General features: G+C 47.6%; 1 protein-coding gene across 2 annotated transcripts in view; it reads right to left on the reverse strand.

Annotated features, from left to right (window-relative positions):
• Positions 1-26,783, reverse strand: part of Fam178b (family with sequence similarity 178 member B) — a 98,067-nt gene that overhangs the window by 32,974 nt on the left and 38,310 nt on the right. For both annotated transcript variants that reach the window (XM_038343572.1, XM_038343571.1), the window contains 4 exons: positions 17,256-17,370; positions 5,511-5,604; positions 4,987-5,163; positions 4,704-4,801 (listed from right to left, as the gene is read on the reverse strand). In XM_038343572.1, the coding sequence (XP_038199500.1) occupies positions 4,704-4,801; positions 4,987-5,163; positions 5,511-5,604; positions 17,256-17,370 (484 nt within the window). The remainder of the gene's footprint in view (positions 1-4,703; positions 4,802-4,986; positions 5,164-5,510; positions 5,605-17,255; positions 17,371-26,783) is intronic.

Raw genomic sequence — 26,783 nt, forward strand, 5'->3', positions numbered from 1 at the left:
GGTGCACAGTGAAGGTGCTTCAGAGACGACAATGGTCCTGGAGCTGGACTTCTAGGTGCTCGTGATGGGGGCTCTGGGACCTGAAGTCAGGTCCTCCGCAAGAATATCTGAGCTCTAACCTCCTGAGCTCCAGCCCAAGCTTGCACATTTTTAAGTCTACTCCATCTGCCACATGGCCTTCCTGAGGAGGCATGAAGCAAACATGCACACTGTGAACCCGAGAGCTGAGCCTGTCTCTTCAAATCTTGTCAACACAGGCAAGAGGTCTCTTTCAGCTATGGGCTGGTCTGCCGTCAGGGTGGGTTTTGTGACATGTTTAGTAAGCCTTTACCCACACCTCCATTGGAGCAGGCAGTCAAGTGGGTCTCATCATCTCTCTCTTTCCTTTGAAGGCCACAGTGCAGCAGCATGCCTGGGATGTTTAATAAACAGTCACAGACAGCGAAGGAGGCGGGGCCCTGGAACCTGGCGACATTAGTGTTCAGCAGAGACATGCAGCCCACGGCTGCCTTCATCATTCTGATGGGGCTCCTTCCAATGGCAGCGAGGTTTGGCTATGAGCATACGCTAGAGACCTTCGCTGAAGGCAGAATACAGTGCTGCTCTTTCCAACAACTCTGGGACCCATCCAAGTGGGGTTACCTTCCCTGTGCTGATATCCCTTCAAGAACCCCCCTTCCACTGGTCCCACGCCAGGTGGCTTCTTTACCATCTGTTTTCATGGTTAAGGTAGGAGCTTCCTCACACTGTGGTGTGCACCCTGAAGTCTGGATCACGGCTGGAGCGCTGAAAGAGCGGCACAAATCTGTGGGAGTGGATGTCAGCGGGAGTTCTTTGTGCTTAACCACTCAAGTAGATTCCGAGTGTGACAGCTTCTTCCTGGGGTCAGTCTGGGCACTGAGCCCAGTGGGGCTGCCCCCAGCAAGGGCAGAGCCAGGCTGCCAGCAAGCTTCTGTGTTACCACCATTGCTGCGGCTCTAACTAAAGACCCACAGCAAGACGGGAAGGAGAATTAGAAGCTCTTTATGAGCCAGTTTGGAAGGCTTGCCAAAACATACCTCAAGGAGAAAAGAACCTGCAGGTGGCCTGTGCACACACAGGCATGGAGACTGGAGATGGCAGGCGGGTGGCGTGTGTCTGGGACATGCCTTTCCTACTTGTTCCTTGGCACGATCTAAAATTGGTACTATCTGAATGCTCTTATTTAGAAAAAAATAAGTAAAATAAAATTTCTTTTAAAAATTATTATTATTATTTATTATTATTATTATTATTATTATTAGTGTGTGTGTGTGTGTGTGTGTGTGTGTGTATGCAATTGGTGTCCAGAGATTAACTCTGGTCATCTTCCTCAATTATTCTTTGCCTCTTTGCCTTATATTTTGAGAAAAGCTCTCTGTTCTAGCTAGGTTTATTTTATTTTTTAGTTTCTTATTTTTTGGTTTTTCTCTGTGTAACAGTCTTGGCTGACCTGTAACTCTCTTTGTAGACCAGGCTGGCTTCAAACTCACTGAGATCCGCCTACCTCTGCTTCCCAAGTGCTGGGACCACCTGGCTCTAGTTAGGTTTCTATTGTTGTGATAAAGACCATGACTAAAAGCAGCTTGGGGAGGAAAAGGTTTATTTCAGCTTCCAAATCCTAGTACATCATGAAGGGCTGTCATGACCTGAACTCAGGCAGAAACTTGGAGGCAAGAACTAAAGCAGAGACCATGGAGGTGCATGGCTTACTGGCCTGCTATCCAGGTTTGCTTGGCCTGCTTTCTCTCCAGGACAGTCTCTGACTGAATCGGGAGCTTGACAGTTGGACTAGCTAGGTTGACTGGGCAAACGCCTGAGACCTTCCTGCCTCTGTTTCAGCCTCCCAGTGTTGAGACTACAGCTATTATGTGTGGCCATGTCTGATTTTTACATGGGTGCTGGGCATCCAAACTCAGGTTAGGGTCTCATTATATAACAAGACTTCACCTGTTGAACCATCTTTTTATTCAGCCTCCTCTCCTTTCCTCTCTTCTGTCCTTTCCTGTCCTCTCTTCCTCCCATCTCCTTTCCTCATGACACAGTCTCACACTATAGTTTAGATTGGCCTGGAATTCATCATGTAGCTCAAGCTACCTTTCCAATTCAACAGTCATCTGCCTCAACTTCTCCAGCACTCAGGTTATAGGTCACTGTGCCTGCCTTATTTAGGGGTGGGAGAGGGGCAAGATCGTACTAAGTAGGCTGGGTTTACCTTGAACTCAAGATCTTCTTGCCTTAGCTCTTCGAGAGCTGAGATTACAGGTGTCTGCCACCCTGCCAGCTCATCTAAACAAACAACACTCATCCAAATGAGGAGCCTTCTTGCCGGTAAAACTTGTGGCCTGGACACGTGTCTGAACTAAGGTGAAGGGTGCTCCACTGTACACACAGCATTCGAGAGGCCCTTGTCAGGGGCCTAGGAACACACAGGGAAGCTGCAAAGATGCCGGCTCCCCACATCAGTTCCTGAGCCATGCTGGAAGAATGAGCACAGTCTATTGGGAAATGATGGATTCTTATTTTTTTTTTTATTTATTTATTTTTTTTTTTACTTTTTTTTTGAGACAGGGTTTCTCTGTAGCTTTGGAGCCTGTCCTGGAACTAGCTCTTGTAGACCAGGCTGGTCTCGAACTCACAGAGATCCATCTGCCTCTGCCTCCCGAGTGCTGGGATTAAAGGCGTGCGCCACCACCGCCCGGCGAAATGATGGATTCTTAATATAAAAAATTGGCATTGCATCCACACTCTTTTTCAGGGGTAGGGGAATTCCACAGGAAACGCAGATTCTGGGTGGAATATTAAGAGATACTAGGAACAAACTACAGAAAAGGAATTTACTAAAGTCAGTACTGAAAGAAAAGAAAATAGTCCCTCCTCCTCTTCTTACACCTCCTCCTCTTCTTACACCTCCTCCTTCTCCTCCTTTTGGTTTTTTGAGACAGAGTTTCTCTGTGGAACAGCTCTGGCTGTCCTGGAACTCGCTTTGTAGACTAGGCTGACTTTGAACTCATAGAGATCTGCTTGCCTCTACCTCCTAAGTGCTGGAATTAAAGGCGTGTGTCACCACCACCAAACAAAACTAAATTTTAATAAATTACAAAACAACTTTCCAAAAAGGACAGTTTACAACCTTAGGAGAAACACATTGTAACAAATAGGAAAAGTAACGTGTAAATCAATGTAGTTAAAAAGATAAATTGCCTGATAGAAAAATGGGTAAGAAAGCCCAGAAGGTAACGCACAGTACGGGACCACAAACAGCCAGCTGAGGGGATGAGCGGCTCTGTTCCACAGGCGATCAGGGAATGAAAATTAAAACATGGGTTGACATTTTCTACTCATCAGATTGACTGCAACTTAAAGTTGAAACTGAGAATATGCAGCGTTAATGAGTGTGTGGAGGGCATTCATTTTCATAACTGCTTAGCAGCATTAGCGACCGCTCCATCTGTTTTTTTTGCTGGTGTCTGTCAGGCTGAGAGGAACAGCTAAGGCTGCCTCTGCTACCTTCCAGGTATCATGGGGTGCGGTGAGGTGTGTTGTCCGGGTTGGGGGGTGATTGCTTTATAATGACCGGGACAGAGTAATGGCTGTCATGAAGCTGACACAGAGACGTAACCAAAAGGAAGGATTTAGAATTATGAAGGCCGCAAATGCAGGTTTAAGTATGAAAGGCGAGAAAGGGAGCAGCCTCTGGGAGGATCATTTCCCTGCTCTCCGGAGCAGATGTGCTATGGGGGATGGCAGAAATCCCAGAGGTCTGGGCTGAGTGGACGGGGCATCCTAGGGTATGGAGAGAGTCTCCCTGTCAAGTCTGGGCAGAGTCACAGTGAAGAGCCTGAAGCTGAACCAGTGCGGCTGCAAATGTCCCTCCAAGTCAGTCCAAGGACGTCTGCCTGATGGGCCTGGGCTGTGAGGTGGCCTCAAGTCCCGACGGACTGACTCTTGGGAGGTCACAGGGGCACCCACAGAGGACGACTGTCAAGTGCCTATTTAGGATGGGGGTGGGAAGGAGGGGCCATCAGGGACACAGGCAGGGCACTCGGTGTGGCTGTGAGTAGGGAGCAGAAGGAATGCAGAGATGAGAAGAGACGAGGCTGAGTCCAGCCAACAGGTCTGATCTCCTGGGCTGAGTCTGTCTGCTCCACTCATTCATCATTCCAAAAGAATTTTGCAAAACACCGACAGGCTGCCAGGCACAGGCTGAGATTTGGGGCGATATGGCAGGGATCCTGACAAGGCACCTGCTCTGGAGGTGATGTGGAGGGAAGAGGGAGTCCAGGAAGGGAAATAAACAGTACAATAATCTCTGGCAGAGAACTGCTGTGAGAGAATAAAATGGCGATGAATTAGGAGTGGAGTGGGCGGCGGGGAAGAGGAGAGAGGGGCGAGCAGCTGATGTCACCCAGCAAGTAAAGGCAGGAGGGAGCCCCAAAGAAAGTAGGCGGGCACTGCAGGCAGAGGCTAATTGCATAAGACAGTGTTGTGCTAATAAGATCATGTTAAGAAAATTAGGCTTTTTCATTTGTAAAGAACTCACTAGTGAATTCTATTTTTAGTTCTTCCTCTGAGAGTTTGCAAATATTTGTTTGTTGGGGCTGCTGGGGAAGATTCTAGGTCCTCGAAAAACCTTTTGGGGATGAGCATCAGGGGAGGAGGCAGTGCTGTTGAGAAGCACCCACCTGCCACGGGGAGTCACGTCCAGAAAGAACTGCACAAGCGCCAGCAGGTTGTGGTGGTGGTCGGAGACCCAGCTGAGGGAGCAGCACAGTGCCTGGAGCTGTGGGGACAGAGGCTCCCTGTGGGCTCCGGAGGAGGCTGCCCTCACCTCTGCCCTGCTGCCCAGAGAACTCAGAGGAGCAAAGGGGATCACGAGGCCACAGACCCCTGAAGAAGCTGCAAGTGGTGCCCTCCCCGTGTAGGGTACGCTAGGGGCAAGACAGTTCAGGGACCAGGCTGTGGTACCTTTCCTGGCCACTCTTGGATGTTTTCCAGCAGTAGGAGCAGGAGTTGCTGGAGGTCAGTCTTGGGCAGCAGGCGCAAGCCCACATCCAGGCCTGCACGACACAGCAGCTCCATCAGGCTCAAAATGCTGGTGTCCGTGTAGGACCTCGGCTGCACTAGGAAACACAGGATCAGGAACTGAAAGGAGAGAGAACCAGGATGGGGCAGGGGGACATGGAATGAGGGAACGGCCAACAGGAAACAGAGTGAAGAATGAGGAGGGGACTCAGAGAGAAGGGACTGTGGGACCTGTTCCCTGGTGACCAGTGGGGAACCTTCTCTGTACACTTCTTTGGCCATGCTGGCAGTCACAGGTGGATTGCAGGCCTTCTGTAGCATGGGTACCCGGGCCACCACTGAGCCTACATTGGTGCTGAGCTGGTTCACTGCAGGCTTCTGATGATGCTACCCAGCTAAACTGCTGAGCAGGGCTGGGTTGTACCCCAACACTTGCTGGAGAGGCAGGAAAGGAAAGTTTGGCTCACCTTGTAGATGTAGCTCAGCTTAATGTCCAAGGCTACTTCCTGGGGAGGGTCCTGTGGCTCCTGCCAGCCCAGGCTGGCCTCACTCTCAAGTACTCTGACATAAAACAGAAACAGTTATCAGTCTGCACGACAGGGGTAATCGAGGAGGTGAATGTAGTGATGAGCTGTGGGCTGGCTTCCCGCCACCCTATGCCCCCACGCTGGGTGCCATTCTGTAGATGTGGAGCTGCGGGCTGGCTTCCCACTGCCCGGCTCCCACACGGCTAGCTTATACCCCGAAATAACAACACACAAATTGTATTCTTTTAAATACTGCCTGGCCCATTATTTCTAGCCTCTTATTGTCTAATTCTCACACCTTGCTTTAACCCATTTCTAATAATCTGTGTAGCACCACAAAGTGGTGCCTTACCGTTTAGTTTCTAGCATATGTCCATCTTGGGCTGGAGCTTCATCGCATCTGGTTGCAGAGGCAGGGCAATTGTCTGAGCCATCTACCTCACTTCCTTCTTCCTGTTCTGTCTACTCCACCCACCTATTTTCTAACCTATTAGGCCAAGCAGTTTTCTTTATTAATTAACCAATGAAATCAACAGATAGAAGACCCGCCTCCATCAGGTGAACAAGGAGAAAGAGGCAGAGCCAGTGGAGCAGAGAATGCACAGAGGACCCACTGTCCAAGGCCACTGTCACTGTGTGTCCTAGCATCACTGGCTAGGAGAGATCTTTCCCTTCTCCCAAGTAGAGGCTTAAAAACATTTATTATGGTTGGGCAGTGGTGGTGCACACCTTTAATCCCAGCACCTGAGAGGCAGAGTCAGGCTGATCTCCATGTATTTCAAGCCAGCCTGGTCTACAAAGTGAGTTCCAAGGCAATCAGGGCTACACAGAGAAATCTATCTCAAAAACAACAACAAATAAAACACAAACAAACATAAAAAACCATTTATTATGCCACTGAGATTCTGATCCTGGGGCAGCCAGGTGGGGGTGCTTCTGTGGGTCATGTTCAAGATGCTGGGTGGAACTACCTTCATGTCAGGCTTGCCCAAGATGGGAACCTGTCTCTCAATTTACCCATGCAACCCTGGATTGGGAAGTTCCTGGTCTTTGCCCCATGGGGCTTCTCAACATGGTGGCTGGATCCCTTCCCCAGAGTTGGAGGGAAGCACACCTACTGCATCTGTGCCTTCCAGACCTGATCTTAAGATGACACCATTGTTCCTACTGATTTCTAACAGCCACACAGGCCACCCTGACTTGGTGTGGACTGCACAAGAGCATGGGGAAAGAACACAACTGAGTGGTGGTCACTGGGTGACCACATTCAGAGGAGGTCTCTGGCTTCAGCATTCTGGGATCTCTGATCCCCCTAACGATCTCCTACAAAAGCCATCTTTGCCTGTTCAATAATGTTACCCACTACATGGTAAGAACCACATGGTAACTCACAAGCGGGTTCAGCAAGTGAGACAAAAATCAGGACAAAGCTAATCCCTGCACACCCACCAAAGGCTGGTGTTATGTCGCATCTAACAAGTTATCTATAAACAAGCCCAGTGTGGCCAGTCCCCCTGATGGGACAGATCTACTCAAGTACCAGCTGAGGAAAGCCAGAGTCACACACAGTCCAGAGCTGATCCCAGCAAAGATGGGATGGCATGAGTCGGGAGCCCTACAAACTTCCTGGATCACTGAATTTTTCTCTTTCAGATTTCAAGCCAAATGTACTACATTAGCCACTTCAGGTCAGGTAAGTAGGTCTCAGGTAAGCTCTCAGCCGTCTCATTCACTTTTCTATTTTATTTTGAGACAGGGGTCTCAGCTATTCCAGGTTAGTCTCAAGCTCACTATGTAGCCAAGGATGATCTTGAGCTTCTGATCCTCTTCCTCTTGAGTGCTGTGTGGTGCTGGGGCTCAAACCCAGGGCTTCATGCTTGCTAGGCACAGACTCCATGAACACTGTTGCTGCAGTGTCCTGCCGTGACTTCTCCACTCTTGGGAACCTGCTTAGAGTCCCTGAGAGCAGTGGGCCCTGGACACCTGCAGATGCTGAGGGTGACAATGGTGCTGTTGCAGTTTCAGGCTCTAGCATGGTTGCTCTGGCACTGGGCACTGGCAGGCACCACTATGCAGCTTCAGCAAGTTTCCTTTATCTTCACTTTTTGGCCCTGGCATATCAGAGGGGCAAGGGATCTGTTGCCTACATCCTGGGAAGTTGGTGCCAACCAGCCAAAGTCAGTGGTGGGGAAGCTGGAGCTGCACTCAGCCTTTCTTTGGGTTCTTAGCATTTATTAGGACCAGAGAATGGGTGAGGCTGGAGTTTGCACATCTGGGTGTATACTGGGCCCGCGCCAATATGTGAGTGGGTGTCATGGTTCGTACCAGCCTGGGAGCAGGCACTGGATGCAAGCATGGGTGGGCATGTTTTCAGATGTTCACAAAGACTCGGGCAGCCGTGCGCTGCTACAGAGAACTAGGCTTCCAGACAGTGTGACGCTGCCAAGGGAGAAGGAGCAAAGAACGTGTGAGCTGGCGACATGTCTATTTAGAACTGTCTGAGGAAACGAAGTGTGGCTATGACAGAGCCCTCTCCTCCTTGGGAAGGGATGCCAGACTTTTCGAGTAGAGCTACCTTCTCTTCTGAGTGCCAGATACTTCCCAGCCCTTCTCTTTCTGGACAGCAAAGTCATGAGGGCCCTTCCCCACTGCTGGCATCTATAACTGCTATTGTAAGTGTGATTTATTTACATAGTTGGCAGTGCTGTGTAATGAACCCAGGGCCTTCTGCATGCTAGGCAAGGACTTTACCCTTGAATGATATCCTGTGAGTGCTATTCTAGATGTAGCATTGGCTAAGTCCCACGACTTCACCTAGTCAGGCCAGGGAACACCAGGAATTTAAGACCCATCAGTTCCCATTCTTGCAGCCTGAACTCAGCAGTTGAGGAGTGAGTCAATGGATCCACAGTCAGCTTCTTCCCCAATCACGGATGAGCACTCACTGCCTCCCTTAACAGCCTGGAGTTGGAGTCGGAGTCTCAGCCACATTGTTTTAGACTTGTAAAGTGAGCTTACAAAGGATGTATCAACTGACCTCTTCCCATAAATCAACAATTGGCTTTCCTTGAAGGCTTGAAAAGATGTAACAAAAAGCTGGACATGGCAGTTCATGTCTGTAACCCCAGAACTTGAGAGGTAGAAGTAGAGACAGGAGGCTCAGGGGTTCAAGGCCAGCCTCTGCTACACAGTGCATTTGAGGCTAGGCTGAGTTGTGTGAGACCCTGTATCAAATCAAATCAAAACAAACAAACAAAAAACAGAGAGAAAAGGAGGGGAAAAAGTCATATTGAAGCCAGCATCTGGGGCTGGAGAGATGGCTCAGTGGTCAAGAGCACTGGCTGCTCTTCCAGAGGACCCAGTTCAATACCCAACACACACATGGCAGCTCACAACTGTTTGTAATTCTAGTTCCAGTGGATCCAGCATCTCACACAGACATACATGCAGGCAAAATACATAAAATAAAAATAAATTATTTTTTAAAAACCCAGTATCTGTACAGCACTGTGACACTCCCAGAGGGAAGAAGGCAAATATGAGAATACTGTCACATAACCAAGAGACATCAGTGTTGTGGAATATTTTTACACTATGTGAAGGTGGATTGCTGTGATTGGTGCAATAAAAAGCTGAATGACCAATAGCAAGGCAGGAGGTATAGGCAGGATTTCTGGGGATAGAGAGGAAGTAGGAGATGAATTTAGGCACATAAGAGATGCCAGGAGACACGGAAGAAGCAGGATGGGCCGTACGAGACAGAATGTAGATTAACAAAAATGGATTAGGTTAGAAGAGCTAGTTAAAAACAAGTCTAAGCTAAGGTCAAGCTTTCATAATTAATAATCAGTCTCCTATTGTTATTTGGAGCTGGCTGGTGGGACAAAGACTTGTTATATAGGGTGCCCAATGAGAAGCCACATATATCTACATAAGGCTTGATAAAGATTTAAAAAAAGGTTCAGAACACAAAGTTTAATGCAGTTACCTGGCAACCTTGGTCTCTTGGGTAGGCTCAGCTTACAGAGGCCTTGCTGTGTAGCTGAGCACTTGAGCAGCAGTTGTGCTAGGTTAAAAAATAATGCCTGCTGCATCTTGGACTCAGCAGTTTCCCAGAGCTGGTGTGGTTAGACACAGACACTAGAGGGACAGAGTCAACCACCAGTAACATGTGCTAATATGCTAAGCAGAGCACACAGCAGCAGCCTAACAGTTTAAGATGGGCTCATGCAGTCAGAGGAGGCTGCAGATACACAGAGTCAGGTCCAGGCCAAGAGCACCTCTAAACAGACACAGTATATTTAAATAGGCTTAGGTGCTAAAACAAACAAACAAACAAACAACAAAAAAGAAAATGGGTTTAGATAGTCATTTAAAAAATAATTTAAAAATAATAAAGTCTTTAAAGGAGAGTAGAGTTATATAAAAGGAATAAGTCACACAAGGATGGGAAATACAAAGGGCACCTGGATCCTGTATGGTTCTTTCTTGACTTTGAATTTTTGAAATGCTAATACACAAAAACCAATAGCTTCTGAGAGAGGTTATAGAAACTGCTAAATTAAACCAACCTATATATTTTAAGAATGTCTTCACTTCAGAATGAAAGTCAAAAACTATGTTGTGTTAGGGGAGCAGTTATGCCTTTATTTCCACAGGAAACAAAGTTACGGTTATCTCAAAACTAAGGAAGATCAGATGTGATTGGGAGAACTCCTGAGGATCTTGACTTGTTACAGACATGAGAAAAGAAACCAAGAAAGACTACAGTACAGGTGACATATATTCTGATCCCTCTACTATGAGATTGGATAAACGTGGTAAATTTCTTTGGTGGCAGAATCCTCACGACTTATTTCATGCCATCCTTTCATAGGACATGGGTAGAGGATTTATATAGTCCAGATGGACTTAAAAAGTCAACATATATCTTTTACCTGTTCAAACAAAAAATCATCTTTAACTGACTTGTGCACACCACACATTCCATACTTGTGTTAATAGAGATATATATGTCACCTTTAAAAGTTTATGTGTTAGCTGGGCGGTGGTGGTGCATGCCTTTAATCCCAGCACTGGGGAGGCAGAGGCAGGCAAATCTCTGTGAGTTCGAGACCAGCCTGGTCTACAAGGGCTAGTTCCAGGACAGGCTCCAAAGCTAAATGGTTTAAACCCTGTCTTGAAAACACACACACACACACACACACACACACACACACACACAAGTTTATGTGTTTTCAGAAAAAAAATACCAGATACCAATGAAGACAAACAGCCCAGGTGATCTAGCCTTTCAGAATGCCACTTTTGCAATTCTGCATCCAGAACAACTTCAAAGCTGCTAGATGGTCCAGCCTCACAGACTATCCATCTAGCCAAGACTTCAGATAAGCTCTAGTCTTTCCCAAAACACAGAGACTAAAACAATAATACAGCTAGCCCTCCCAGGATTTGACCATTATCCCAATTTTCTCAGGGTCCCCAAAGATGCTGTCACCCCCAGAAAACAGGAAGCAGTCTAAAGAACATGATGCCCACATTCCCAAGAGGTGGGAGGAGTGGCTTTTGGTCATTCAATAGGTTATGGCCGCCTGTTACCATTTAGGGGGGTTGGTTGCAAATTGTTGCTGGTTATGGTAAAGGAGAAAACTAAAGAAGGGAAGTTGGACTCAAAAATCTCTTTCTGAAGAGAAAAAAGGGAATAAGCAACTATTAATCTCAAATATTTTACATTGGTATGGATTTTTGTATACTGATACAAATTTAAGGTCATTTTTGTTAGAAAATACTCTATATGTTTCTATTCTTTTTTTAAAAAATATTTATTTATTATGTATACAATATTCTGTCTGTGTATATGCCTGTACACCAGAAGAGGGCACCAGATCCCATTACAGATGGTTGTGAGCCACCATGTGGTTGCTGGGAATTGAACTCAGGACCTTTGGAAGAGCTGGCAATGCTCTTAACCTCTGAGCCATCTCTCCAGCCCAATGTTTCTATTCTTGTTTAAAATATTTTTGTATACTGATACAAATTTAAGGTTATTTTTGATATATATGTGTGTGTGTGTGTGCGCGTGCGTGCGCGCGTGCGCGTATGTGTGTGTTTCTATTTTTGTTTATGGTAATATATCTATGCAGCTCATTTAACAATGTAATGGAAATCGGTTGTCCTTGAAAGTTATTATTACAAACTATTTAGGATAATTAAGAAACACAGGTTAGTAGTTAATCATTTAACAATCAAATCTGTGACCATGATAGGTATGTTTTCAAGGTCAAATAGATAGACAGATGGTCTTCAAACACTTTCAGAGACATATAGAATATGGTATAATAAAACATACATGTTTTAATAGCCTAAGGCTTTTCATGACAGTAAGACATGTCTGCTCCTGGCAGTACCAATTTACCTCAAAAAAGGAAGCTGCTCATCAAAGAACCTACATATGGAGTTTGTTTTTTATTGTAGTTAAGTTAGTTACTGGGGGAAAAAACCTGCCCTTGCTTTGACTGCTGACAGTATGCTGTCCAAATTGAACAAACAGGACACAAAAGAAGGCCACTGCCACACTTTGCCAAGACAAGGTAGAACAGTTCTTCAAAACTTCCTACTTCTTCTGGGTGGCACACACTTTTAATCCCAGCATTTGGGAGGCAGAGGCAGGCAGATCTCTGTGAGCTCGAGGCCAGCTTGGCCTACAGAGTGAGTTCCAGAGCAGCCAGGGCTGTTACACAGAGAAACCCTGTCTTGAAAAACCAAAAATCTTCACAAAAACGTTTATCAGATATTCTAGGCCAAAGATGGATGCCCCAACACTGCAGAAGAACCTTGGGTGACTGCTTATGCAACTAGCTGTTTCTGTCATTTCTATAGTTTTGGAAGTTGTTTGCTCTGCACTTCTGTGTACTTAGCTAATACTATATCCTTCTCAGTTCTCTGATGGAGTTGAAGACGAGATTGTTATAGTTACAGTTTTTCTTGTTACCAAATTCAGAAAAAAACTTACATAAGAGATATAAAATTTATAAGGTTGAAAAACATAAAAGCTTAAGTTGTTTATGCAAGATGTTTGAAGGTCTAAAAAGATATTTTTAGAATGGTAATACAAGTTATGATAGAAAATGATTTAGGTATAAAGCTTTGGACTCACTAAGTTAGGATAGATAACAGAGTACTTTCTTTGACCTTCCCAAATACATATGGACTGGATACTGTAAGTATAATTCTTACCTGATAATTGTTTGTATTGTATATAGTCTTACTATGCTAGAGTTAAAACCTTTCCTTTTTATTTAGACAAAAAGGGGGAAATGTGTCAGGAAGTGGTAGCACGTGCATTTAATCCCAGCACTCAGGAGGCAAAGGCAGCGGATCTCTGTGAGTTCAAGGCCAGCCTGCTCTACAGAGTGAGTTCTAGGATAGGCTCCAAAGCTGCAGAGAAACCCTGTCTTGAAAAAAAAAGGGGGGGGGGAATGTTGTGGAATATTTGTACACCGAATGAAGGTGTATTGCTGAGATTGGTGTAATAAAAGGCTAAACGGCCAATAGCTAGGCAGGAGGTATAGGCAGGATTTCCTGGAGTGAATGGAAGTAGATGAATCTAGGTACACAGAGATGCCAGGAGACACAGAAGCAGCAGGATGGGCAGTTTATGACAGAACACTGATGAATAGAAATGGGTTAATTTAAATCATAAGTACAGGTTAAAAGCAAGCCTAAGCTAAGGCCAAGCTTTCATAATAATGTCTCCTTGTTGTTATTTGGGAGCTGGCTGGCAGGACAGAGACTCATTACAATGTAGCATTAAGCAGTGAACACTGCTACAGTTTGTACAAACTGGAGTTAGTTGATATCTCCTTAAATGAGAAGCAGTTCTCTCTAAAACCATGAGGTGTGTGTATGTATGTGCATTACTCCTGGATCCAATCACACTACTGAAGGTAGTTACCACTACCCTGGTGCTGGACAGGATGTTCTTTCAAGGTGTTGTCATTTATGTACCTGCTGGTGTCTGAAGAGGGTGTCCTGTCTGAGAACCTGACTCCAGAAAACAGCACTAGTATGCTCTTGAAGGGCGAGACCCATATATCCAGACAATCCCTTTGGCTGGCCTTTTGTTATAGTTTGAATAAGAAATGCCCCCGAAAGGATCCCATGTTGATGGTTCAGTCACTTCATGAACTGGTAAGCTCCTAGTGGACTGGACTATTAACAGATGAGGTGTGGCTGCAGGAAGCAGTCATGGGGAAATGATTTTCAAGGGTACAGTTGTCCCCTCCACAGCTGAGCAGGTCCTCCACCAGGTCCTACACCTTGCCACTGAAAGCAGTGAAGACAGCTGACCCCAGACAGAACCCCCTGAAACGGTGAGCTCATAGACATCTCCCCCCTCTTAGGTGGTTTCTGTCAAACACACTGACAGCTTTGTGGTCAAGAGGCAGCACTAAGTTACCTAAGGGCCTTCCTGTTGTTCCCAGAACAGAGGAGACAGCCCAGCCTTTGCTGCTGTGTGGGCCCAGCCCCTTGCAAAGATGCTGAAAAGCTCTAACTCCTGTTGTCTGTTTATCTTCACACATTGGCCTCTCTTCTGCCCTGCCATTCCCCAAATCCTCCCACTTTCTGGACCTGTGATTTGCATGGTGCAGCTGCCAAAGGGCTGCGCCTTTCTGAGAGGAAGTCTGTGTGTGTCTGAGTTGTGTACCTTGCCTGCAGGGGAGGAGGAGTGTGTGCATGTGTGTTTGCGCGAGTGCGTGCATGAGCGTACACTTGTGTGAATGTATTGGGAGACAATCAATGGCCTCCTCTCATCACTCCTACATTGCTTTCTGGTCAGGAAAGCTCTTGACAACCGAGCCACCTCACTGAACCTGGGTCTCACCGTTTCAGCTAGACTGGCTGGCCAGCAAGCTCCTGCCATCCTTCGTCCCTCTCTCCCAGAGCGTGCCCCACTTCCCGTTGTTCTGGGAACTCAAACTCAGGCCCTCATGCTCCCGCAGAAAGCGCTTTACCAACAGAGCCAGCTCTCCAGCCCTGTCAGGAAATCGTGACGCACATTTCAGAGATGGTGGCAGAAACCTGAGGTTAGGAACAAACTGCAAAACATGGCTTTCGTACAGCAACTAGAGGGACAGCCAGTCGTGCACTGTGTGCAGAGGCCTTTCAGTCCTTATTTCAGCCTGAGCTGTTATGAGACTCTGGGGATACCACCAGAGGTGGCCCACAAAGAGCCCTAGGTATTCACGTGGCTGGAATAAGGGTAAGAAAAACCCAGCGTAAACAAACGGCACAATGCCAGCATCTAAGAGTGGCCAAGAACAAGGATGAACAGGACCATGGGACAGAGGTGGCCTGCTCTAGCAAGCCCCTGAGAATGGAGACTTTTCTGCATCCATTGATTCTTCTTCCTTCCTCTTCCCTGGAGCAGGTGGGTGCTGAAGATGGATATGCTCAGGGCTGTTTCTTGGGTTGCTGTAAAGTGGCTGCTACACTTGAGAGCACTCCAGATACCATCATGGAGCTCTAGCATTTCTCTTGTCTGTTCCTCAAGATGTTGTGCCTTTGGTGAAGGGGTGATGGAACTATCTGGATGCTTCCCGAATACTTTGCGGGAGTTGTCTTTCAGCTCCATGATGGTATCTGGAGTGCTCTCAAGTGTAGCAGCCACTTTACAGCAACCCAAGAAACAGCCCTGAGCATCCATCTTCAGCACCCACCTGCTCCAGGGAAGAGGAAGGAAGAAGAATCAATGGATGCAGAAAAATCTCCAGTCTCAGGGGCTTGGCAGGGACTCAGGTCTGCTCTTACAAGCCACAAGCAAGAAAAATGCTCTGGTGGCCATTGATGGGTCCTCCAGGCCCACTCTGAATCCTCCCTGGGCAAGAGGGTTAATGGTTATGCCAATGTCCAGGGCCCATTAAAGGAGGGGGCATAGAAAGGCATGCCTAGGAGTGAGACCATGTGGTACATCAACTCCCCTCTTCCAATTTGGGTCTTTACTGTCCCTGGCCAAGCTCAAGTCTGTGCGCTAACGTTTGTGTGCACAGATGATTGGAGACGAGTTTACAGGCACAGTCTGGAGGCCTCTGGGAGTCTCCAGTGTATTCCCAATCTCCCAGGTGGGCTCTGTGTGTCCCAAGTGGCTTCTTGATCCCTCCACCCCAGGCTCTTCTGGCATGCTTTGCTTTTCCTGAGTGTAATTCGAATTCCCCCCACTCATCCAAGACACAGTAGGGTGTGTTAGAAAGCAGCAAGAGGCTTATTACACCCGATATGGAGCGCTGCACTCCAGAAGGGAAAGGGGCAGAAGCGTGGCAGGCTGGCACATGCGTGGGGTATTTATAGCAGAGCCAAGTGTGGCTGGGTTTGGCAGACAATTACTAAACACAGTCGTGGAACAGGTTCTTAAGAAATCACCCGCTTTCTTGCTGAGGAACATCCGGCAGCTAAAGAAAGGGTCCCAGCTCTGCCTGGGTGGAGGGACTGCTGCCGGATGCTGGGTGGGGATATCTCAAAGAGTTCTCAAGGGAGTTGGGATGTGCTGTGAGTTGGAAGACAATGTAACACACAACACTTGTATAGCCTCTATCTGGTCATCACCCTCCCAACAACACTCATGGTAGTGTGTGTGGCTCTGTCCCTAGAGGGCAGGGATGTGTGGCTCTGTCCCTAGAGGGCAGGGATGTGCTCACACAATTATCACTGTCCACCACCAGCACCAAGCCCAGTATAGGCACAAAATGGACTCATGCAAAATAGAACCTAGTGGAACTGTATGCAAAATAGTGCTTGGTGCTGGGGATATAGCTCAGCTGGTCATTTGTCTAGCTGGTGGGAGGCCCTAGGCAGAGGGAGTTTTCCTTTCTTCTTTTTCTTTTCTTTCTTTTTTTTTCTGCAACGAAGTTTATTTTAGATACGAATGGTATTTTTGAGACAGTCGTACTGTGTAGCCGTGTCTGGTCTAGACTTCCTTGTGTAGATCAGACTGGCCATGAACTCACAAAAATCTGCCTGTCTCTGTAGCCTGGGACTAGAGGATATTCAAGGGGTTTCCATTTTACGCCAGACACACTGGTGTGGACCTGTAATCCCAGCACTCTAGGAGGCAGAGACAGGAAAGCAGACTTGAGTTCAAGGCCAGCCCTGTACACAGAAAATTCTAGGCCAGCTAGGGCTGTAGAACAAGACTCTATCTTTAAAAACAATGTTTGGGGGTGTAGCTCAGTTGGCACAGTGCTTGGCTAACATTCAGGAAGCCTTGGGTTTAATCTCCTGCACTAAACAGAGAGTTTGAGGCCTGCCTGAAAGGTATGAGGCCCTACCTCAAAACACCCAAACACACACCCTCTCCCAGCCCAACAATGATAGAAAGCTGGGATCGGCTGTACACGTTAGTCAAACAGATCTGAAGAGAGACTGGAGTCTGTCAGGGGGAGGCACAAATTGGACTGAGAAGTCTGGGATCCACCAGTGGAGGGGGCAGGGTCTGAGTAAGGAGCAAGACTCTTCCAGCCTGGTTGTCTGAGCTCTAAGCCCAGAAGGCCACACTGTTTGCTGACTGACACTTGCCCCCCCCCCCCCCCCAACCCCCCAGGCAGTCTGTGTGCAGCAGTTCCTATCCTGTGGGCTAGAGTCACTAGAAAACCAGAGGGAAGGCGGCAGTGCGGGAGGAGAGCCACACACCTTGTGCGGTGCTGGTAGGGTCCCTGTGGATACAGGGCAGGGTTGAAGGCTCCCAAGCTGTGAAACACCTGCTTGACCTCTTGCAGCGAGGGGCACCACAAATGCATGTCTTCATCTGTGGAGACAAAGGGGGCAGAGTTAAGACTGGGGAGAGGAGGGTGGGTAACACTTCCCCTGACGCAGTCCTCAGCTCCAGCCCACTAGTTTCTCCACATCTTGGCAGTGGCGGGAACATTGGCCACACAAGTGAAGCGACAGGTGCTTTGTGTTTTTTAGGTACTCATGGGGCTACAGGAGCTCGTCTGGTGTTCCTCCAGGTATGGGCTACACGGAAGCACACAGGCCAGAGGCTGGCCATGCCTGACCTTCCGTTCACACCAGACCTCTGTGGTCTTCCTGGGCCACTGTCCTGGCCAGGCCAGGAGCAAGGCTTGCCTCCCTTTCAGGCCACACCAACAAAGGGGGAAAAACTGTATCCTTAGGGTTTCCTCCAGTCGGACCATTTAAGGACACTGTTCAAGAAGCAACAATAAAAAAGGAAGACTGGCGGTGCAGGCCTCACCCAGCCCACAGGCCTTCCGGCCCCTGGCCCTCACACCCTCACTGGGAGGCCTAGGTTCTCTCTCTGACCTGTTAGCATTTCTCTGTTTTATCTTATCTTTAGTTTACTTGTTTCTGGTCGGCCTCTCCTCAAACAGTATACAAATTACAGGAATGCTAGTTCATTTCTGTAACCCTAGCACTTGAGAGGAGGAGGCAGGAGGATTGCTGTGACTCTCAGGTCAGTCTTGGCTACAGAAATGAGGCCATCTCTCAAAACTAAAAACAATTAAAAATAGAATTACTGCAGAGGAAGGGCCATATCTGCATATACTTCCAGGGCCTAGGAGCAGCCAGACTGGAAGAAACTGACTGACTGACTGACTGACTGACTGACTGACGAATGAATGAACGAACAGAGAGACTCCACAAAGCATGACTAAGCAGTTCACAGGTACAACGGAAGCTGTGAACAGTCACAAGGTGAGGAGGCAGTGGAAAGCCACAGGTGTTCTCAGATGTTGAATCAAGACCTTGGAGGCTGGGCGAAGACATTTGAGTAGCACCGGGAGGGTGAGTGTCCCACCTGAGGTGGAAAGTAACCCAGGGGAGGCTTCATCCTCTGTCCTCTGGGAGCACTCGTCCAAGAGGGAGAGAAGCCAGGTAGATAAGCAAAGGCCCAGGGTGTCCCTGCAGAAATCCAAGGCAGTTAAAAGGTACAGAGCGTGGCCAGGGGTGCCCGTGTGTGCCTGTGCCTGCAAACTGAACTCGGAGGCAGGGGCAGGAAGATCACTCAAGTTTCCAGCCCAGCCTGGTCTACAAACAAGACTGTCTTAAATAAACAGAATCAGAGAGCAGGCAAGGCGGCTCCACAGGGAAAGATGTCTGTGGCTAAGTCTGACAGCCTGAGTTTGATCCCCAAGACCCACTTAGTGGAAGGAGTCACTGTGCACAAGCTGCCCTCTGCTCTCCACACCTGAGCCATGACGAGCATGCCCATCAACTGAATACACATTCAAATAAAGAAAAATGTCATGAAATATAAAATAAAATCCAAAGCTGAAGTGGAACTGAACCTGCTTAGGGGTGGGGGAGCTGGCTGCAGCAGGCAAGTGAGGCATGCCACAGGTAATGTGAGGGAAGCGCTCCCCCACCCCAGTACAACCATGACAAAAGCAGATTAACAGGGAAGAGTACAGTGGGACCAGAAGGAAGATGGGCCACAGCAAAGAGGAAATGGCAGGGTCTTCAGGGCCTAGAAAAGGGGCGCCTCCTTCCACAAGAACCATGCAAGGCTGTTCCCTAAACTTGTGAAGTCTCAGCAGGTCACACCATCTACGCTGACAGACAGCACCTGGCCGGGCACAGGGTCTTTGAAAGCTAGCCAGGGCCACTGCTTCAGCAGGAGTAGGGTGTCTCTCTCCTTAGAAATGTATATGGGTCGGGACTAACCAAATAAGCAATTAGACTCCTAGAGGAGGAAAAACTGTTGTTGTTTCCCCCCCCTCTCGGCAACCTAACCTAACAAGTCCGAGAGCAGTAATGACAGCCCTCAATCTCCTCACAAACGAGCTGGAAAGTGTAAAGACTCCAAAACACAATGCGAGTCCCTGAGCCAGAGCTCTTTTTACCTGGGCCTCCGGGGGCCTCTGCACGTACGTGCACGCACACGTGGGCGGGAGCGTGAACTTTCCAGAGAGGGGAAGAGAATGGACCTAGGGCGAGGCCCGGCTGAGCTGGAACATCCTGCCAGGCCCTCAGTGCCCCAAGGGGACGTGTCCTGCCCCACCTCAGCCCACACAGGTGCTCTGGGCTCAAAAACCCCGCTGAGGGCAGCAGGGCTGAACATGGACCTTGGCGTCACACCCCTCTTCTTTCTCCAACACAATGCCACCAGACCTGAGGTGTCGGCGCAGTTTCAAAAGAAGGGGGCCCAGATGTGGGGATAAATCAGTCCCCATCAACAGCCCTGGAAGTTGGTTCTTGGAGACAGGAAAATACCACCCAGAGCCCATAATTAAGGCTTCCTAAGTAGGCCATGCGCTCAGCTTTTCCTCAGCTCTCTGTCCCAAATGAGGGATTTCTGGAGGCTGACACATAAGAAAATCCAGACTCGAAGCCTCCAGGCTCTGTCTTCCTATCGAAGTTTCTCCACACACAAGGCAGTCATTTTAGGTGACTCCAGAGCAGTTCTTGGGCACGGGGACTTTTCAGTGCCAGCGTGGGCAGCTGGGCTCTGCCAGAGCCTGAGGCTGGAGGCGGCCCTTTGAGTGGCTCTCCTGGGATGAAATAGACGCTTTAAAAGGAAAAAACGGTATCTGGCCTAAAATAAAAGTGACTTTTCCATCTGTGTCACGGAAGAAGCTGTTTTTTCAAGGCTGTGCTCCAGGCACTGGTGACACGGAATGAGAAAACCACACGTGTCCTAAGCACTCTTGCAGCCACTTGGCCAGCGCCAGCCATTCTGAGCCTGGCTCCCAACCCTCTTTCTAGGCCTCCATCCCTCATCTTGGGTCAGCACAGGTATGCCAACAGCGAAGCAGGCACCCTGGCTCTTGTGCCTGTCACCTCACTCCAGGTCGGGTGTCTACTGAGCAACACCATCTATTTCAGCCTGGGTCCTGATTTTCTGAAGTCCCATATACCTCAGGAGGAAAGGAGGCCCCAGGAAGGGGAAGAAACAGACTCTCTAAAAAAAGGAAACTCCTTCCCAGGGAGTGTAGGGGAAGCCAGGGAACTGTCTACTTCCCATTCCAGCTTCCATTACTTAACTTCCCTCTGCTCTGTAGTGCTTACATTTAAACTAGTTTCAGTATGACTTGCTTCAGTCAATCAGCTTCAACTTTAGTCAGTGAAAATGTTCATTCGCTCAGCAACTGTTGACGAACATGGACTAGGAGCTGTTGTAAATGACCCCGGAGACGAGAGCACCGTGCACTAACGCAAACTCAACCGGGGAGTGAGACGCTAGGTGGCCCAAGTGGCACGCAGGAAGAGTCCAGGGTGAGTTATGGTGACAGAATAGGCTCAAAGAGACCTGAAGTTATGGTGGATGTTAGAAGCAAAGGAATGGGTATGTGGCTTTGGGATGGAGACAAGGGCATTGAGGCAGAAGAGCATCCAGAAATAAAAGGCAAAGGGAAGTCACTGCTCTTGGGAGGTGACCCTGTCATCAAAGCGATAAAGGAAACCCCTCTAGCAAACCAGAACTTCAGTTTTTCTTTTTGTGCTCCTGGAGGTGGGACCCATGCTCCCACATGCTAAGCACATGCTCTACCACTGAGCTACATTCCCAGGCTTTGAGTTCATATTTTAAACCCATGTACATTTTATCACCCCAACCACAGCGTCAGCACGGGCACAGCCATTCTCCCTAGTACTGACATTGCCTCTCCCAGCACCCTCCATAAATCCTGCTGTTCTTGGCATTTCTCCCCTTTTGTTAGTCTTGAACTCGTTCCTTTGAAATCTCTCCTCCACTCTCTCTCTGAGATAGGATGTTACTACGTACCCTAGGCTGGCCTTGAACTCGCGGCAATCCTGTCTCAGTCCCCAGTTCATTTTGCATTTGTGCATTGTGCTCTCTTCTCACTCATCTGAGCAGAGCCCCTCTCTCTGCTATCCCCACCAACCTCCCTACCATGTGATCCACCATGCATTGCCCCCCCCCCCCCCCGCATCTCTGTGGGCCTCTGGCCTGTTTATTCATGGCTCTGCGTACAGCATAGATGATGGCGTCCCCAGGTCACCTCTCCTTTCCTCTGTCCTCTGTAACACACACCACTGCCTGGTGTCACCTAACACTAGAGTATTCAAGGCCCCCACCATTCAGACTGTATAGTGCCAGACCACAGAAGCACTCTCATACTGGCGAAAAAAAAAAAAAAAACAGACAAAAGCTAAACAAAACCAGCTACGCTTAAAGAACCATCAAGTCTATGTTTCTACGGTGAAAAAGGAGTCGGGGCGGTGCAGACGACAGCTGGGGCCGAGGCCTGACTGCACCCGTGGTCGGCCTGCACTTCGCGGTGTTCTGCTCTCAAGATCAAGGTCATCTCAGGGTCCAAGAAGACAACTACAGCCCAGCTATCACATCTCGGCTCCAGGAACTTTCCTCTTTCTTTCTTAATAAGCATATATTCATTGTGCAAGATACAATATTTTCATACTGTTTGGTTGGAAGCATCACTCCAGCTCCCTAACACCCCTTTATACAAAAGTCTGGAATATTTAGTTGGGGGAGCCTCATCCCAGCCCTTTGGCATCCATCTTTGGAATACTGGGCAGGAAACTCCATTTCAAGCCTCTCCCCTGAGAGTTGCCTTAGTCTAAACCCAACCTCTGAGAAAGCCCACCAAATGGTGACCCCTCCCCAGGGAGGGTTAAGAAATCCCGCCAAATGGTAACCCTCTCCCCAGGGAAGGTCAAGACCACTTCCACAGGCTATTTAAACTGCCTCCCAGAGAATAGGCATGTGGTTTCTGGGTTTTGCGTGGACTCCCCTTTCCTCTCTTCCCCTCTCCATGCTTTCCCTGGGTCACCTGGGAGCATTGTTAAACCTGGGCATCTTTTAATTCGGTTTAATTCGGTCTGATTGAAATTATTTGCATCTTCAGAGAGGCTCATCTTAAGAAAAATCTAACACATACATGTATATCATGTGTTAAACACACACACACACACACACACACACACACACACACACTAGATCTTTGAGAGAACATATTTGTATTTCTGAGTCTGTCTTAATTCAACATGATGAGCTCCAGTTCTACCCATTTGACTAAAAAATTATGTAATTTTATTCTCACTATATAGCCTTGGCTGGCCTGGAACTTGCTATGTAGACCAGGCTGGCCTCCAACTCAGAGTCCTACCTGCTTCTGCGCCTCCCAAGTGCTGGACCCAGATATGTGCTACTAAACCTGGATGCTGCTTGATTTTGTTTTGTTTTGTTTTTTGAGACAGGCTTTTCTCTGTGTATCCTTGGCTGTCCTAGAACTCACTCTGTAATTTAGAAGAGGAAAGGGTATATTTGGCTTACACAGCCAGGTTTCAATACAGCACTGAGAGAGGTCAGGGCAGGAACTCAAACAAGAGTAGCAAGAGGAGAGAAACGAACAGAAGAAATATAAGTAGGAAGGGATGAAGTCCAAGTATTCTCATTTGTAGATATGATTTTAGAAGAGACCATCCCCCAGGGTGGTGGCACATGTCCTTAGTTTCAGCACTTGGAAGGCAGAGATAGGTGACTAAGTCTGAAGTCAACCCGGTCTGTATCTCTTGCTTCAGACCAGCCAGGGTTACACAGTGAGACTCTTATCTCAGAGACAGAGAATCTTTTAGAACTGTAAGCATCAGCACTTTCAGTGAAGTGGCAGGGTGCAAAGTGCACACCCGGAAATCAGTAGCCCACTTCGAGACTAGCCGGAAACAAGCTGGGGAAGACAGCAGGGCAGCAGTGCCGCTCAGACGGTCCACGATCCACCCCCACCCTGGAATAAACCTCACCAAGGAAGCAAGAGACCTCTGCAAGGGAAACTTTAGAACACCCGAGGAAGAAGACGTAGGAAGAAGCTAGAAGATGCTGTCCTACCAAAAGTAATTTACAGATCCAAGGCAAGCACATCAAAATCCAATACCAGTCTTCACAGAAATAGAAAAACTTCATATTTATTGAATAGGGATGTACGTCAAGGGACCAGAAAAGAAGTCCAGATAGTTGTGTAGGTATAACCACCTGCTTTTTTGACAAAACACTCATTTGTGTCAAATAAACTGGATATTTACACATAGAAAAATGAAACTAGATTGCTATCTCTCCCCACAAACAAAACCCAACTCCAAACGGATTGAAGACCTTAATGTAAGACCCCCAAATTCTCAAACTACTAAAGAAAAAGCAGGGAAAACACTTCAATATATGCACTTCAATAAAGGCTTTCAGAGAACATTAGCCGCTCAGTAAATATGGCCAACAATGGACAAATGAAATTTGTCATGAAATTAAATAGCATTTGTACAGCAAAGGAAATCTGTCAATCATGAGAAGAGGAAGTCTGCAGAATGGGCAAAAACACATTCTGTGTGTGTCAGATACACATCTGACAGAGGATTAATTCTGTTAATAGAATATGCAAAAAAAAAAAAACAGCAAGAAAACAGACCCCATTAAAAACAGGGGCCATGGAACTGAACAGAGAGCTCAGAAAGGAAGAAGTACAAACGGTCAATAAACATCTTAAAGGGTGTTCAACATCTTTAGCCATCAGCAAAACTCAAACTAAAAGGACACCAAGTCCATCTCACCGCAGTCAGAATATCTATCATCACGAAACAGGTTACTGGGCCCGTGGTGGTGACCCACACCTTAATTCCCAGCACTTGGGAGGCAGGAGCAAGCAGATTTCTGAGTTCAAGGCCAGTCTGGTCTATAGGGCAAGTTCCAGGACAGCCACACAGACAACCCTCTACCCCCAAAGAAAACAAGTGACAAGCAGTGCAGGTACGGTTGTGGGGAAAGGGGAACTGTGGTGGGAGTTATAAATTGGTGTAGCCACTATGGAGATCAGTGTGGAGGGTTAACAAAGGCTGAAAACAGAGCTACTGTACGACCAACTATGCCACGCCTGGACATCACCAAAGGACTCAGCAGACCAGAGACACAGGAGCGTCCACGTTCAATGCGTCTCTGCTCACGGCAGCCAGGAATAAGAACAGTCTGTCAGCTGATGAATGGGTAAGGAAAATGCGGTACACAAACACAACGGAACTGTATTCAGCTCTAAAGAATAATAATAACTGCAGGGAAATGGAGTCAGAGAATATTTTTAAAAAACTAAATGGGGGCTGGAGAAATGGCTCAGCTGTTAAGAGCACTGCCTGCTCTTCCAAAGGTCCTGAGTTCAATTCCCAGCAACCACATGGTGGCTCACAACCATCTGTAATGAGGTCTGGTGCCCTCTTCTGGCCTGAGGCACACACACTGACAGAATATTGTATACATAATAAATAAATAAATATTTAAAAAAAAAAAAACTAAATGGCCCAGGTTCTGAAAGACAAATGCGACATGTTCTCTCTCTTGTATGTGGATCTTAGCTTTGGATTTTGAATTTTCTGTGTTTATCTGAAATAAATGTCTCTAGAGGCCAGTAAACTAGAAAGGGATCATGAAGGGGAGGGGAAGACATGGGGAGAGTAGAACACATATAAAAATAGAAGTAGGGACTACTGGTGTAGAAAGGCTTAAGTTGGGATGGGTGTAGGGGACAGGAGAGAAGACATGGGAGGAGGGCTAAGCAAAACTAAGGACATATGGAAAGCCACATGGAAACCTACTGCTTTACAAACTAAAAATGTGATGATGATGATGATGATGATGATGATGACGACGACGACGACAAAGACTTCTCCAGGCTGGGGATACAGTTCAGCTGATAGAGTGCTTATCTAACTTCATGAAGCCCTGGGTTGAAGCCCTGGCACCATATAACCTGGGTGTGGCAGTGCATGCCCATAATGTCAACACAGAGGTGACAGCAGAAAGGTCAGCAGTGTAGCCATTCTTGGCTACACAGTGAGTTCAGGTCAGCCTGGTATACAGGAGACCCTGCCCTGAACAAAGGAAAACAGAAGTCCCTAACAATTTTAAAACACAGAAAGTATTTGGGTGAAGAATCTGAAGTTAAAAAGAAACTCTCTCTCATTGTCTGGTCACTCTGTCCCTCTAAGAGGCTTATCCCTCAGAATCTGGAGTTTCTCAGCCCCAGCTACCACCAGGATCCCCTGGGAACTTTAGGCAGGTCTCGTGCCAGCATGGTGTTGAGTGAGTTTCAGGCCTCCACTATCCTGAGCTTTTGGCAGCCCATGATGCAACAAAACTTGGAGATAGTGGCTGGACAGGTAATGGATACAGAGCTTCAGAGGGCACGGGAGAGGAGGTAGATGGCAGCCAAGCTGGAACAAAGTATGAGTGACTGTCCCCGCAGTCCAGCTGGGCCCACAACCCTGACCTTGGGGTACAAAACAGCACAGCCAGAGCTTGGCCAATACTTCCACCTCCACCTCCACAGCCGGAGGACCCGAAAGGATCAGAACAGCTATCCAAGGATGTCTGTGGCAGGCAGGCGATGTACGGGTTCTACTCACTCATCAGATAACTGCCCAAGTCCTGTGATGTTCCAGGCTCAGACAGCTGCCAGGAACCCCACAGCTTAGAACTGAAAACAACACAAAGACAAGACCCGGGGGTTGGGGACGGTCTGGAAGGTAAAGGTGCTCACCACTCTGTCTGAGGACCAGAGTTTAATCCACAGAACCCACGTGAAGGAGAGAAGAGGTTTCCATAAGTTGCCATCTGACTTCCACATGTGTGCTGTGACATGCATGCTTCCACACACATACACACAAAGACACATCCACAAAGTACATATTTTAGTTGTTGTTGAGATGGAATTTCACTATGTAGCTAGCCTAGAAGGAACTCCTTTTTAGACCAGACTGGCCTCAAACTGTGCTGGTGTTAAAGGTTATCTGCCACCACAGCTGGCAGAAATAAATAAATGTGAATTTGATCACAAGCAACATGTAAGGCAGGTTTGGTGGCACACACTTGTAATGCCAGCACTTGGGAGGTAGAGACAGAAGAAGCAAAAATTAAATTATTCTTGTCCATATACTGAGTTTGAGGGCAAACTGGGCTATTTGAGCCCCTCTCTGAAAAAAGAAAGAAAGTGGAGGTGTGGGGGTAGATCTTGAAGTTAAGGGGATAAATATGATCAAAATACAAAATTATCAAAGAAATAATAAAAATATATATCAATATTTAATTTGAAAAAGAGAGTCCCCTTGTCCTAGCTGAGTTTCTGTTACCGTGATAAAACACTGACCGAGACCAGCTGTGGGAAGGGTTTGTGGCCTACATCTTCTGGTCATCGAGAGAAGTCACCTCAGGAATGCAAACAAGGCAGGAACCTGGAGGCAGGG

The sequence above is a fragment of the Arvicola amphibius genome, chromosome 9 (genome assembly GCF_903992535.2).
Source record: "Arvicola amphibius chromosome 9, mArvAmp1.2, whole genome shotgun sequence".
In the NCBI taxonomy this organism is placed as follows: Eukaryota; Metazoa; Chordata; class Mammalia; order Rodentia; family Cricetidae; genus Arvicola; species Arvicola amphibius.